The sequence below is a fragment of the Phalaenopsis equestris genome, unplaced genomic scaffold (genome assembly GCF_001263595.1).
Source record: "Phalaenopsis equestris unplaced genomic scaffold, ASM126359v1 Scaffold001038, whole genome shotgun sequence".
In the NCBI taxonomy this organism is placed as follows: Eukaryota; Viridiplantae; Streptophyta; class Magnoliopsida; order Asparagales; family Orchidaceae; genus Phalaenopsis; species Phalaenopsis equestris.
Window position 1 is genome coordinate 65920 of NW_018165477.1, and position 16011 is coordinate 81930.

The following is a 16011-nucleotide window of genomic DNA, read 5'->3' on the forward strand; positions in this document are numbered from 1 at the left end:
TACTACCGAGGTGGTATAAATATAAATATTAACTTTTAGGAAATGTACATGATATGACCCTAAATTGACACATGGTTTTTCGGATACTTGGATCTTGTTGACCTAGAAAGTTTCTCGAGGTCATAGTTCCCCGGCGGCGGAAAACGAAGGGCGCTCGCTCCGATTGACAGGCGGCGACAAGGATGAATCCCTTCGATTCCAGATACGCCGATCCATATTCTTACAGAGACAGAAGAAGGTCTAATCTGCTCGCTCTCCTTCCACCTTGTTTTCCATAGAACTGATATGATTTTCTCTTCTAATTGTTTGTAGATATCCGCTTAACCTAGATTCTGTGTTGCAGCGACTTGCTCCAAGCACCTCCGCTCACTGCTACTCCAGTGAACCCTGCCGGTTTTCATGGTGCGTTCTATCCTCCTCGCAGTCAACCTTTCCCAGGCGGCGGTTCATATCCACCTTTTCAACCTCCCCATAGTGGCGTCCTTGGAGGAGGACGGGGGAGAGAAGTTGATTCTGGGAGGGGAGGTGGCAGAGGGCATGAGTTTGGCGGCCGTGGCAGAGGGCGTGAATTTGGGGGACGGGGCAGAGGGTCTGAGTTTGGGGGCCGGGGCAGAGGGTCTGAGTTTGGGGGCCGGGGCAGAGGTGGTGGCGGCGGCAGGGGCGTTGAGGTTTATCGGCAGAGGGTCTGAGTTTGGGGGCCGGGGCAGAGGGTCTGAGTTTGGGGGCCGGGGCAGAGGTGGTGGCGGAGGCAGGGGTGTTGAAGTTTATCGGGGAGCTAGAGCTGGAGGAAGAGGAGGAACTGGGGGAAGAGGAGGAGGTAGGGACTTTAGTACCAAGTGGCGTGGTGAGCGTGTTGGTCGTGATTTTAGTAGTGATGGGAGAGATTTTAGCAAGCCTAGTGATGATCTGGACAACATTGTGCTACCAAAGCAGGACTTTCATGGGCTCATTCCGTTTGAGAAGAACTTCTATGTGGAGAGCCCTTCTGTTCAGGCCATGTCGGAGCAGGACGTGATACTCTACCGCAAGAGGCGGGATATAACTGTTGAAGGGTATGATATCCCTAAACCTGTCAGGTTCTTCGAGGAAGCTAACTTTCCAGGTATCTCTTTTTAATCTCTTTCTATGATTCAGTTGGTCTTGGACCCAATATTCCTCTGGCAATTCGCATTACACTTTTTTTAGTAATGTTCAGCTCATGAAACATTGGGTTGCAGCAAGCATCATTTTGTAAAATATTTTAAAGACTATTGCGTAAGTGGGGTGTTTTATCTATCACAGGGTGGGGATTATCTTTATAATCTTGTATATTTGATATTTCTTGGATAAACGCACTGATTAAAAAACTCAAACATATGTAGAAAAGTTGAAATGAATTCCAAAATTCAAAGTTTGTAGTCATTTCGTTTATAAATCTTTGTAGCCTTGTAGTCAATTAAATTTTTTAAAAATACTACTCATCAAATATATATATATATATATATATAATTGATTAGTAGTATTTCGAGTCAAATCGAGCCGAACACTTTCGTTCGTGTTCGGCTCGTTAACTTAGTGAACAAGCCGAACACGTGCTTCTTAAAGAGCCAAACATGAGCTGTTCGCGAACAACGAGCCATATTGACAACCCTAATTAGAAGGTTATTGGGGTTATATGTTATTGAAATCAATACCTTAATAACTTCCTAATAATCACGAAGCAAAAGTTATTATGCACGTAGCACTGTGTGCATTGTCCGTATGCAAATAGTTCCCCTTCATTAGAGCCACTATCGTAATAAATAATTTTTGCCCTTCCTGATTTTTTAGTTGATTCTAAGCTCTTTCATTCTTCTTCATCTTTTCCAACCTCAGCCATCTTTTTCTTATCATTAAAAAATTAGAGTATTAATTAAATTTTAAGAGAATATTAAATACTTTATATATATATATTTTGTGATGGATTTGCTAGTTTTGTTTCTGTCTCTATCAGAGAAATTTACATTCATATCTTTTTGCTATAATCATATAATTTAAACCCTTTATGAACATCTATAGTTCACTTGTCCTTTGATGACATATATTCACATAATAGAGGGCTCGCCATTCCTTAAAAAAATTATCTTCAAATTTCCTCTTATTTAATCTATTGTTATACATTATGTACACCACAGAATTCATTCTTGAACTTAATTTTATGTGTAATATTTGCAATTGCATTCAGATGATAACCATGTAAGATATATTACTTTAACAATAAATGTTATAGCTCTAGATTGTCATCACCAAATTATAGGACTTAATTGAGTGAGCAATCAATCTATCAATGCAATGGCATAACCTCAATTTGATCTCAAAATTAGTAGATTTGTTCATAGTATATTGAAATTGAGAGTTGAGAACACATCCAACAACACGTAAATGTTGCTGAAGTTGGTTCTTTCATTTTTCATCAGTGATATTCTAAATCTTTCTATAATTGATCTATTTTTTCCCCAAGTTATGGGCTATTAACTCTTTGGCCTCATCCGTTGCATTATAAATAAAACTCATAGTTGGTTTTTTTCTGCATCTGCCATTTTCAAAATTTGAATTAGTGACCTTGTAATTTTTATTGCATATGTGACACAAGAACAAAACCTTTTATTCAAAATAATCTTTTTAACCTGTTTTCCCTCAGTTTTCTTTGGCTATGTGCGGTTAAGTTATCCAGTAGAAGTGAATATTACTTTCAATGATTGCCTAGCTTCAACATGTTTTATATAGTCAAAAAAGCTGTAGCAAATTTTGTTGTAGTAGGACATAATACCCATGAATTGTAATTTTTATTGCATATGTGACACAAGACCAAAACCTTTTTTTCAAAATAATTCTTTTAACTTGTTCCCCCTCAGTTTTCTTTGGCTATGTGCAGTTAAGTTATTGGGTAGAAGTGAATATTGCTTTCAATGTTTTATATAGTCAAAAAAGCTGTAGCAAATATTGTTGTAGTAGGATAGTTCTTTTTTAGAAAAGTTTCTCAACAAACATAATACCCATGAATTGTTATGAATGAATTTACTAATCGTTTTTGCTTTGATCATGACATTTTATGCTGTAGCAATTCAGTTTCTTTAAAATCAAGTTTTTTCCTTGTGTAGCATATGGTGTTTGTTATATGTATTTTCTCTTTTTAATCTTTATTTTTTTTGTCCTATATGTACTAGCTATATATGTCACAATCTGGATCATTAAATGTTTCTAATCTCTTCAATTACTCCATAAAAAATTCCTAAAATATACACTGCATCTTTCACTCGATCAAATTCTTCTATAGATTTTAAAAATATAGTGTCATGAATTATACTTTATAATTTTTATCAACCTTCTCTTTATCAAATATAATTGATATTCCAATATGGCTCTTATGTCATTTTGACATCTTTTATGTTTTTCTCTATATTACTTAGCTACTTCTTTAGCACCCTTGTCAAATCATGCATAGAGGAGGATTTCAAACATCTATCTTAAACACCTTTGAAACGAATCATATTAAAATAAGAATGGAATTTGTCACATTGAATGGAATGAAATTCTCATAAAAAATTCTCAATCTCTATGTAGACATGTTTGTGTGCCTCTCTAATATGTTTTGGATATATCTTCTAAGTTGTAGCTATAGCTGTACCCTCTCCACTAGCTCTCTCATTCCCCACATTTATCATATAATGATCTTGGAGATCTTTTGTATCTCTATTAGACATTGTTTGTAAATATGATGAGTTTTTGGCACTGCACTCACTCCCATAGTAAGAACTGACATCAATTTTGTCATTAAATTTTCGTTGTACCATATGCTTTTATATCATTGACTTTTGATTACTTTTGGCTCTTTAGTACAAAACACAACATTTTTATATGATCCGAATAGGTGTTCCTTCATACTTGTAAAATCGCATTGAACTATGTTCTCACAATAATTGCATTTCAAATAAACATGATTATTATTGCCTCAATATTGACCCGCACTTGCCCCAATATTGACTTGCACACTATATAGTCGACATAAACGTTATGTGAATTTCTCATCATCTTTAACTATTTCTTTCAAAACCTTAAAATGAAAGTTTGTTTCAAAATTTAAATAAATTTGAATTCATAAAAATATTCAAAGTAAATTAAAAAAATAGTTTAAAGTTTTAGAAACATTAAAATTTTATGAAACGTGAAAGAGCACTATGAGTGAGGAGGAGGGGGTGGAAATGATGACAACAACAATGTTTGCGGCAAAAACAGGCAGCGATGATAGTGATAATAGGTTGTGGCGGCAATAGGAGCAGCCAGTGGCGATGGTTATGGCCGAAGCAGCGAACAGCAGAGTTGGGAAGGTCAACTGTTATGTTATCGTGAGAGGGAGAGGGGAGGTCTTGCATGAGGTGTGAGCCAAATGTTTGTTGTGGATTCATTTTGAAGTCGAATCATCTAGTATAGGGAAATAAAATTCTAAACAAATGAGGTGCACACCTCACCAAATATGAGGTGTCCCATCACCCGAGCTGTTAGAGGCTTGCACCTCAATGTATTTTTCTTCTTAATTGCCCTAATGCTTGCGTGATATTGTACAATTTTAAATATTGCTCAAAGTCATCTTTTAAGAAAATTTTCAGATAAAGTGATATTGCTCTTTGAAAGACCTTTGTGAATACCTTGCTTTAGAGGATACTTTTGCAAGCCTTGCCACAATCTTCAATTGAAGAGTTTTCCTCGTGAACCCAAATGCCAGTGACTATTCAGGATTGTTGGCTATTCAATCACCATAGGATATTCATAATGATACTCTGAAAAACTAACTAGTTGGAAGGATATGTCTATAACTGAAGAGAGATAACTTAGTAATTTTTCTTTTAAATTTACAGCACTAGTTTAACTAATCTTAGTTCTTAACATATTTGTTCCCGGGTAAGGATGGTAAACACACTTGAACCATTCATCTGTTTCATCCTGTTGGGGTGGAAACTTTTCATTTAGTACCTCTTGTGAGCCTATCTTTATCGGACAAGTTGAACAAAGCACTATGTTTTCATGGTTGACCAAGCAATTCCTGCTTTTTATGGTATTTTTGAGCATGTCTGCGAGGAATAATTTTTGGAACCTTTTAGTTCTTTGCGGACCCCTATCATGGCTATGTTTTTGTATTAACTTGTAAACTGAATGGGAAGCGCCCTCTTGATTAAATTACTTGTTAATCTGTTTTTCCAAATATAAGAAGTTGCAATACGACATACATTAAAAGCAGCAAAACTTTAAATTGAGTTTTTATTTGACAAATTGCAAATCTCTTGACGTTTGTTTTCATGTATGATACAATTATAATGATGATGTGATTTTTTACCAAGTATATGTGCATGATGTACTTTGTTTTGCTGTTTGGTAAATTCAACAGTGCTTATGATTACCCATTCCTAAGACTAAGCACATCAAAAAACAAGTATTATTTTAGAACAAGTATTCTATTTTCAAAACTCAATGCTTAACCTGCGCAAATCTTTGTGTTTGGTTGTATCAACATTTGGCCCACTATTTCATTTTATGATGCCTGTCATTCGAGGCTTTTCTATTAGATACTTTAACACTTCTATTTATGAAAGCATTTTTTATTATAAATATGGGGGCATTTACATACAAATCACCCAATTCTTATGTATTTATGTATCTAACATTTAAACATTAATTGTTATATTTATACCGCCCAAATCTTTCATATCACATAAAAAAAAATAGCACCATTTTAATTTAAAAAAAAGTGAAATTTACCTTTTCATGCATAGGGAAGTGGCATGTATGTAAAAATTGAATTTTAGGTGTTCTGCATGTAAATACAAAAGAATTGAGTGGTATGTATGTAAATCTTCCTATAAATATTTAGAAACATTTCACATTTGGGATTGATTGGAAAGATTGATCAGGCGACCTTGATATATTTACTTCCATTGGTTGCTGAGAAGTGTTCATTTCTCCTTTGTCTGATCAATTTCTTATGATGTAGCAGATTATTGCCTCCAAGTGATGACAAAATGTGGTTTTGTTGAGCCTACACCTATTCAATCTCAAGGTTGGCCCATGGCATTGAAGGGGAGAGACTTAATTGGTATTGCAGAGACTGGTTCAGGGAAAACACTGGCTTATCTTCTGCCAGCATTGGTTCATGTTAAAGCTCAACCTCGATTGGGTTAGTTTACCATGCTTAAATTACACATTTTGTTCTTTTACTTAAGGTGAATAAGCTGAAGCGTGTGAAATCCAATTTCTTACATTCACAGCTAACGGTGAAGGTCCTATTGTTTTGGTTCTTGCCCCGACAAGAGAACTAGCTGTTCAGATACAAGAAGAAGCTGCAAAGTTTGGTTCAAATTCAAATGTTAGAAGCACATGTATCTATGGAGGAGCACCGAAAGGGCCACAAATTCGTGATTTGAAAAGAGGTTATAGTTTGATTTGAATTTGTTTTATGCAACATAGCACACAATTCTTTTGTATTTACATAGCTCATACTAAAATTTCATAATTACACAAAGCACTCAAATCTTTAATATCACATAAAAATAGCACTATTATCACCTTTTAAAATTGAATAACACCTTTTCATGCATACGTTTAAAGAGCCAAAGTGTATACATGTAAATATGGAAGTTTACGTGAGAGATATTTAAATGCATAAGAATTGTGTGTTATGTATGTAAATTTTCTGTTTTTTTTTTAATATTAAGTATCCAGTTAGAACCTTTTAGATGTGGTTATTAAATTTCTTGTAGGAGTTGAGATTGTAATTGCAACACCTGGTAGATTGATTGATATGCTGGAAGCTTGCCACACAAATCTGCGTAGAGTTACCTACCTTGTACTAGATGAGGCAGATCGCATGTTGGACATGGGATTTGAACCGCAGATAAGAAAGATTATCTCACAGGTATTATTGGCTTGTATTTTCAGTTTTGTTTGACGCAGATTTTGTTTCTTTCTTACTGAAAACTATTTGTTAAAACCGTTTTGTCTTGATATGGAATTATCAGAAGCAGAACTATTTTCATTAGATATTTTTTTGTTTGGAATGGTTTACATCATGTGTTCTGTTGCATGAAACTTTCAACTTCAACGAAAGTTTTATTGTTGGCGAATTAAAATTCATGTTGCATGAAGAACTAAAATATTATATGAAGCGTAAATTAAGCCTAATATCTGTTCCATTTCTATGAAATGTAATACTGAAAGCAGTGTTGTAGAAAGCGTTAGACGCCCTTAATGCTAGATGGTTGATGGAAAGTTTCTAGGGGCTATTTTAGGCACTCGTTCATTGGAAATGAGATGCTAGAAGTAAGAAATATTTATATCTTTTAACAATCTTATTAATTAAAAGCAATTCTTGTAAAAGGTACAAAACAATAATCTCAAGATTGAACTGTAGAGCAAAATGATTGATTTTCATGTTCTATTCCATTCCAAACTTGAATATCTTAAAAAAGCTGAGTTAAGCTCCCAACTTTGTTGTATCTATTCCTTTCTCATCATGAATTCTCTCTTGTTCGTTTTAATTAGGAGACCATTATATCATTCTCTTTTTTTTTTTTTTTGGTTCTCATCCTCTTCATTCTCACTATTTCCATCTTCATAAGTTAAGGCCTCTTGCACATCTTCAATATTTTCTTATATTGCTTGTTTTTTTTTTATTGCATGTTCTGTGCTTGTTGGATTGTCACTTTCACTCACTTTCTTTTGTGCTGCTGTTTCATAGTATTTCAGTGTTTTGGCTCGATAGATGTTTGCTCTGTTCCAGAAATTAGTCTATGTATATATTTTTGACGGTTTCATATTTTGCTTTATTAACGTTTGTTTGCTTGCTGTTCTTCAAACTCCTTTGGTCCATTTGCTGAATCTTGTGTTGCGTTTTGTTTTATTCCGCTATTAAACTCATTATTTTTTCGCTCAGGCTTTTAATTACACCCACATTAGTTTATTGCTTCTTTGGTTTGAGAACTATAGTGCAAATACTTGCTTAATCCTTACTAAATTCAATCAGTATTGTTATCAGTCTAATTATTGCTCTACTTTTACCAACAAATTGCAGCTGTATTATATAAATTCACTAATTCGCAATGTGCCTTGTGCACATTTCGCCCACGATATCATGCATCATCATTTTCAGTGGTTCATGCCTACACAAATTTATAGTGGCCATGTGTTGTAGAAATTATTTCATACGGAGGACTTACGCAGCTCTGCATGCGGACTTCCAGTAATGCCTCAACGTGGAGGCTATTGAAGTGAAACCGCATAAATTATTGAGGGGTTATTGGGGTGTTATTATGAGGTTATTGCGGGGTTACACAAGAGACGGAGATTATTGTGGGGTTATTAGGGTATTATTATGAGGTTATTACGGAGTGTAACCGCGGAGGTTTATTGAGAGTTTATTGAGAGTGTAATAGCGGAGGTTATTAGGAGGTTATTGAGAGGTTATTGCGGCGTTATTAGAATTAAAGCTTCAATAACCCCCAATAACCCTCAATTATCATATTGATGTCATAAGGCAAGTTGATTGGGCATGTTTCCTCCGTTGCATTCAAAACATAAAAATTACTATAAGAGGAGTCTTATATGATCAAAAAGAGCAAGCACAGTGAATTTGTCGGACCATCGGTATGATATGTCGGACCATCGGTATGATATATGCAATTTGGACCTAAACTTCTCGACTGTCACCGAAAATTGCTCAAAGGACCCCCGATCATAAAACGGATTACGCAAGCGCATTTGAAATGTCAACTTTGCCTAGGGATGATACTCATATTGTTATGTTTTTGTACACGGGCAATTGATGCACAAATCGAGACTTTTGAATAAAAGAATATAATAATAATTTATAATAATTAATATTATTTTTAAAAGCCCTCTTGCCTCTGCAGCTTTCCTTGCAAGCCACCACCCAAACATTTCATGCCCATGCTTTTGCCCATGTCTTCACTTTCCTCCCCATCAAATGAGAGTATCCCACCTCATTTAAAATAATAATAAAAATAAAAAATAAAAGTTTTGTTTCTAAACTAAGCACTGGCCCGAGCCTCCTTCCCTTTTCAATCGCCAGTACAATCTCTCAGCTCCCACTCCTCGCGTGGGGGAGTCCTGCCTTACTCTTTCTTTCTCACGCACGAAAGCCCTCTCTTTGCTCCTACCCCAGCTCCAACCGCCGGCTCACCTTCTGCTCCGATTCAACTCGCACTCAGACTCCACCAAAGCCGGTGAAGGAGCTTGCAGCCGCCGCCTAAGCTGTAAGCTGCTGGAGCCTTAGGCCGTCAAAGCCTCCTTCCTCCTTTCTTGTACTTTACCCTCTCCAGTGACCATCCTTCTACGCATAACCTCTCACTCGATCTCTATAGCTTCCTCTTCTCTCGTGCAAGAGACGACAGCAGCAGCCCTACGCTGTTGTTCCCTCTTTGTTCACTGACCGCCCTATCCTGCACTACCAAAATTATCTTCTCCTACCACCCAGCCCACTTTCCTGTAACCAAACAGCTTCACTACTTCCTCATACCCGCAAACACAACAGCCCAATCTGCTCTCCCCTTTTTTCTCTCTGCTATCTCTATATCCTTGCTCACTTCAAGTGATAAGAGCGTTCAGCAAGGGAGACATAAGTACAGTGGAAGTTCTGGGTTCGGACTATTTAGTACTTTTATATTTTTAGTATCTTTTATTATTGGTATGTCATATTTCTCATTTTTTTCTTTTAGCATTATGAATGATATTATTGTTTTCCTAATATGGGCACCATTCTCCTCTATTTAAATTATAATTATTTTCTATGAAATTGAAGAGGAATAATAATATTTTTTTCTCCAGAAGTTACTCTCATAAATCTTGGAGCTATGTTATCACTTTAACAAGAGTTTTTGTGTTCAGCTTCAACCGACTATAACTCCTTCACAGCTCGATTCAATGCAGCATCATCATCCAGCATAGCTTGGTGACAAGTTTGATGCTGATGTTGCTCTCTTCATGTCCCTCTTGAAGGCCTGCCTTACATGACATCAGTTCTTTCATCTGCTTCTAGAGATTTTTTTTTCTTGGAAGAAATATTCTCAATTTCAACCATAATTCTGGCTAACCTATGATGATGCTGCATCATGGTTAAGTTTCTTGTGTCTAGGAAGCAGCCCATGCCATGGGGTAAACTTTTTTCTTTTTGCGCTGACATCAATCTTGATTGTCATATTTTAACAAGCCATTATCTTTTCTTCTAAAAACTACCTGAGTGCTTCTGTTAAAGTCGAGCTTGTTTTCCAAACTAGTTGCAAAAGTCCGTGCAACCTTTTAATCTGACAACACTTGGCATAAACATTATTACTTCTTTTTATATGTTTGTGTTCATCAAAGTTTACTTAACGATCTATTAGCTCATGGGTTACCAAGGTTCATCAAAGTTTACTTAACAAGCCGTTATCTTTTCTTCTAAAAACTACCTGAGTGCTTCTGTTAAAGTCGACCTTGTTTTCCAAACTAGTTGCAAAAGTCCGTGCAACCTTTTAATCTGACAACACTTGGCATAAACATTATTACTTCTTTTTATATGTTTGTGTTCATCAAAGTTTACTTAACGATCTATTAGCTCATGGGTTACCAAGGGCTTTCATTTTTCAAAGATGTCGTTCATCTATATGGCTCTATGGGTATGACTAAATTGCATTTTCTGGACTGCAATCTGGATGTCAAAACTATCCATGAGTACTTAGTTGTATTGGAATCTTCATTAGCTGTATATTTAAATATTGCTAAGCAGTTCAAAATAATACTGCCAACTGCACTTTTTTTGTCATGCCTGGGTGTTGATTTCTTTTGCACTAATAATTTAGCTACCAATATCTTTAGTATAGTTTTATTTTATTTACCATTTTATAGTTTATATTTCCAATTTTTTAGTTCTATCATGCTGTTCAATGTTGCATAATCTTGAATGTATGAACATTTTAACTACAGATTCGTCCAGACAGGCAGACATTATACTGGAGTGCAACATGGCCAAGGGAAGTGGAGGCGTTGGCACGAACCTTTTTATGTAATCCTTACAAGGTTAAGTCTGTCAAATGATCATTCACGGAAGTTCATGGTTTTGCTTTATACTTGCTGCTTGAATGCTTTAGAAGGTTTTTTTTTTTATACAAATTCTGTAGGTTATCATTGGATCACCTGATTTAAAAGCTAACCAATCGATAAATCAATTCGTTGAGGTTATATCAGATCATGAAAAATATCCCAGGTGATTAGCTATGATGTATTCTGCAAATTCAGTAGGCATAAATATTTACGATATTTTTAAGGAAGATTTACAGGAATACCATTCAATTCTTATGCATTTACATATCTAATGCGTAAACTTCAATTCTTACATATATACCACCTTACCTATGCATCAAAAGGTGTATTTCAATTTTTAAAAGCTAAAACAGCGGTGTTTTTGAAGTGATATGAAATAACTGGGTGGTGTAAGTGTAAAAATGAAACTTTAGGTGTCAGAAATGTACATAAAAATTGGGTAGTATATATGTAAATGCCCCTTTTTTTAATACAATGCCATGATCTTCTGTAGGCTCATAAAATTGTTGAGTGAATTGATGGATGGAAATCGTATACTCATTTTTCTTGAGACGAAGAAAGGTTGTGACCAGATTACTCGGCAACTTAGAACAAATGGATGGCCGGCTTTATCCATTCATGGTGATAAAGCCCAAGCTGAAAGAGATTGGGTTCTTGCAGAGTTTAAGAGCGGAAAGAGTCCTATAATGACTGCAACGGATGTTGCTGCTCGGGGTCTTGGTAGGGCTACCATGTTTTAGGAATATTAGGATCTCCCTCATTTGCTTTGAGTTCTCGAGGATATCAAATCGGCAGGCTGCTGGCCAGTTTCTGATTTAACTAACTAATGGTTTGGTGTTGCCTGGGAAGATGCCCATCTGCAAAAGGTAGCAACTTTGTTCTACTTTTTTTGCCTTCCCTAGTGTGAGCATCGGCAGTGTTACCAGTGCACTCTGTGGTTTCTAGTGCTCAGCACAATATCACTAAGCATGACTGCATAAAATATTTTTCGTGTTCAAGATTATATTCGATTGATTATTTGTTAAATTCTTTTATCAAAAATACTCCTACACTTGTGTCATCGGGTTTTATATGGTTTGTTTTTTGTAATTTTGCTGACAATAGCTCATAGGAATTTAAGGGATTCACCGTGGACTATAGTAAAGTGTCAACACCCGGGCGGTTGACAATAGCTCATAGTACTTTAAGCCATTTACATGCAAAGCATACAATTCTTATGTAGTTACATCTCATACCTAAACTTCAATATATATACACATATCAAATATTTAATTTCACATAAAAAATAGTAGTATTATCACTTTTCAACCATGAAATAAACCATTTTATGAATATGTTAAAAGTACCAAAGTGCTATGTATGTAAATATGAAAATTTTGGTGTGAGATATGTCATAAATACATAAGAATTGTGTGCTGTGTATGTAAATTTCTCCTTTTTTTTTTCTTTTAAAACTATCATGTCAATTGTTTAGCGTTGCAGTTTGAAATTTGTTAATGCTCTGATTTACTATTTGGAGAAGTGCAATTGAAATTCGCATTGCCATTATACTTCTTCTTAAGATGATGTGTGATCAAATTATTAGATAGATTTGAGTAAAGCTGATGATTATAAGAAATGTTGATGGGATGGGCCTGAAGGAAATAGTTTGTAGTTAGCTTATAAATTTAGCTTATTATGTTTTAAGGCCCACATTGAACAATGGTTGGTTCTATTGAGGTTATAGGTTCAAATCCGGAAAGCAAAGATAGTTAAGCCCGCATACCATACCTCTTTTTAGATCTTGTATTGATGGGAGCTTCAGACACGAGTATGGCCTTTTTGTTGATTTATTTATGCAGTGAATTATATCTAACATAGTATTCTCTATTTTATTTCATTACAATGATTTTATGATTTGGTTTTTTGCTTTCGGCTTGTCCTGCACATTGTGTGATGCTTAGACACTTGACCACTTGTGCTGTCAATCACTGGTATCACTGCCAACTAACATACCTACTTTGTCGAAGAGTGACAAACAACTTAACCTTTCATAATCGGTATGTTTGGTTCCCGTATTATTGGGATTGCTTGATGATTAAGGGCAATGTTACAAGGACATGAAGCATAAAAGTGGAGTAGTTATTGGTCACTTGCTTCCCTTATTTAGAATGTTTTAGCACATTAAGGCTCTATTTGGGACATTTTTCTGTCTGTTTTGCATTTCAGACCTCCACCACAGTATTAGATGGGGAATTGCTTTCTTGCAGTTTTCTAGAAACTACTGTTGTTTTTTGCAATCAGATATATGTTAAAATGTGATTGTTGTAAGAAAGTTTTTATGGAACTTATTTTGAAAAAATAAATATTTATACTTTCATTGTAGCTTCCTACGAAATTATTTTTCCCACCACAATTTTACAACCACATTTACAAAAAGCTATAGCAGCCCGAAGCGGACTCTTAAGGTATTGTCTAGGTAGCCTATTGGATAAAATGCTGGGGTATATCAGTAAAATTTATTGATTTCCGCCATTCATGTCTAGGTAACATGGCTTTAGAATTTTCGCCACCCATTAGATGTCATGAAGCTGGTTCAGTATGTTGCAGCCCTGTCGATTCTCAAAGCATCATGCCCTATTTAAGTCTATTTAATTAAGCCAATCCTAGACATTCTCCAATGTCTTGAACTTAATAGGATTTCACCAACCAATGATAAGTTGTACATTAGTAGAGCAAGACAATTCTCATGGTTCTATCCTTCAGGAGAGCAAACACAGGTTTGATTTTACTTCGTTTGATTTCTAATATGTTTTGTTGTCCCATGTTTGACAGATGTCAAGGATATAAAATGTGTTATCAATTATGATTTCCCGTCTAGCCTCGAAGATTATGTTCACAGGATTGGTCGAACTGGTCGTGCCGGAGCGAAGGGAACTGCTTTCACATTTTTCACCTCGTCAAATGCTCGATATGCGAGGGGTCTTGTAAAAATATTACAGGAGGCTGGCCAGAGTGTTTCTTCTGCACTTGCCGCCTTGGCAAGATCAGGCGGTGGTGCTATGGGTGGAGGTAATAAAACTTTGGAAGATTCACAAATATACCACTCAATTCTTTTGTATTTACACATCAAACACCTAAACTTTGCCTTTTACATTTATAGCACCCAAATCTTCTATATCACATGAAAAATACCATTATTTAAACTTTAAAAAAATGTGTGTAAAAATGAAATTCACATTTTCATGCATGGGTAAGACTGTGTATATATCTAAAAATTGAAGTTTAGGGTTATGTAAATACCGGAGAATTGAGTGATATGGTAGTAAATCAACTAAAATTTAATTTGAATATCGTACTTCAAAAGCTCATATATCTTCTCATCGTGATTTATGTAATAATGTGGTTTCAGGAGCAACGGGAAACTTCCGCTCTCGAGGGCGAGGCTTCGGTAATCGACAGCTAAGGTCCGGTTCAAATGCTATTCCAGTTGCTGGCAAGAAGCCCTGGTGAGCGGTGACACTGCATTGGATTGTTTGTCTGGAAAGTTTCAGTGTCTTCATGCTCCCAGGTAATTTAAATGAGGCAATTGTGCCGTTTTATTAGCAATTCATATTATGTTTGAAAAAGCTGGTGCTGCTACTTCACTTTAATACTTTCTTTCACTGGAAGCTTAAAATGCTTTAAAAGCTTATACTTTTTCATTAAGCCAGTTATTGATTTTGTATATTCTTGTTTTAGTATCTTTTGTAACATGATTTTTAATGCGTCTTACTGATAACTTAAACCTGACAGATGGATAAGAACTGATATATTGGTCTTTTTCATTTACTGTTTTGATATGATTTATTGTTATTCATTAGTTGAAGTAATTCAGTTGAATATTTTCAACTAGAAATATTGTTTTTTTTTCTTTTTTATAATTAATTCACTACTAATTGACATGATGTATATCTTGGGAATGACTTGTGCAATTAAAAAAATAGTCCAAGGCAAATATTGGATTCAGAAGTTGCCGGTAAAGGTTGAAAAATGGCATTATAGTCTGGACTGCAATTCAAATAAGTAAATAATGCCCTTGAAAGTGTTGAAGATGGTAAAAGAAAGGGTTACAATTTGCCAGTTGTATATGCCATAATCCTAAATACTAAATCCTTACCCCTAAAATTCTATTAAGATCTAGAGTTCCTTTAATTTGTCTTTGCCACAATTTCTCTTGGGGTTTTCAAAAAAGCTCCTAATTGAATCATTTGTTAAGCAAACGAGCTGATCACGGACAAAATTTTTAAGGTCAAATTATAAATGAGCTGAAAATGAATAACTTTTTGTTCAATGGCATATGGCTGGTTTTATTTAGAAATAAAGAAATTATATATATATATATATATATGTGATAACTCATGTTTGAGTGGTGAGGCGCCTTCTATTATGAAATAAGGATAGGTTCTACACCATGCAAATTCTAATTAATTTTGTTAATTAATTGAGCCAAACACAAGATAATTCGAACAAAAAGATACATATTGAGTTGAGCAGGAACAAACTTCTTTTGGGCCTAATTTGAATACGAGCCAATTTTGAGCACGAACGAATACAAATGAACTGAACATGAACATAGCCTTAACTCACTCAAGTTTGGCTTGTTTATACCCCTAACTTTTTTCTTTGGATATTTCTAAGTTGGAAAAAAGCATTATTATTCTTATCCCGTACATAAAATTTGTGTCATGTTCATGGGAAACTGTATGTACTATGTTCATATTTATTTTCTTTTTATATTCATTACTGTGTTGAAGAGATTCTTAAATGCGTTCCTCTCACTATGCATAAACTAAGATTAAGAAGAATATGATTAGAATATCAAATATGAGATTTCTCTTGTGGAATCCAAAATCAATCACTTATATTGCATATAAGGTAACTCTTTTT

At 35.1% G+C, this 16011-nt stretch overlaps 2 protein-coding genes across 3 annotated transcripts; both read left to right on the top strand.

The window, feature by feature from the left end:
• The first annotated feature begins 59 nt into the window (after window positions 1-59).
• LOC110032849 (protein argonaute 2-like) lies at window positions 60-689 on the top strand. The gene is made up of 2 exons (XM_020736618.1): window positions 60-238; window positions 344-689. Exons 1-2 carry the CDS (start codon window positions 183-185, stop codon window positions 687-689), a joined length of 402 nt encoding a protein of 133 aa, XP_020592277.1. The 5' UTR covers window positions 60-182.
• LOC110032847 (DEAD-box ATP-dependent RNA helicase 30-like) lies at window positions 683-14842 on the top strand. 2 transcript variants are annotated; one of them, XM_020736615.1, is made up of 9 exons: window positions 683-1102; window positions 6008-6187; window positions 6279-6440; window positions 6771-6925; window positions 10987-11079; window positions 11181-11266; window positions 11597-11823; window positions 13918-14154; window positions 14495-14842. In XM_020736615.1, the coding sequence occupies exons 1-9, from the start codon at window positions 997-999 to the stop codon at window positions 14593-14595; spliced, it is 1347 nt and encodes a 448-aa protein (XP_020592274.1). In that variant the 5' UTR covers window positions 683-996; the 3' UTR covers window positions 14596-14842. The 2 variants fall into 2 exon arrangements, with proteins under 2 accessions (XP_020592274.1, XP_020592273.1); XM_020736614.1 differs by having other exon boundaries at window positions 911-1102; window positions 13918-14145; window positions 14492-14842.
• Window positions 14843-16011: the final 1169 nt, after the last annotated feature.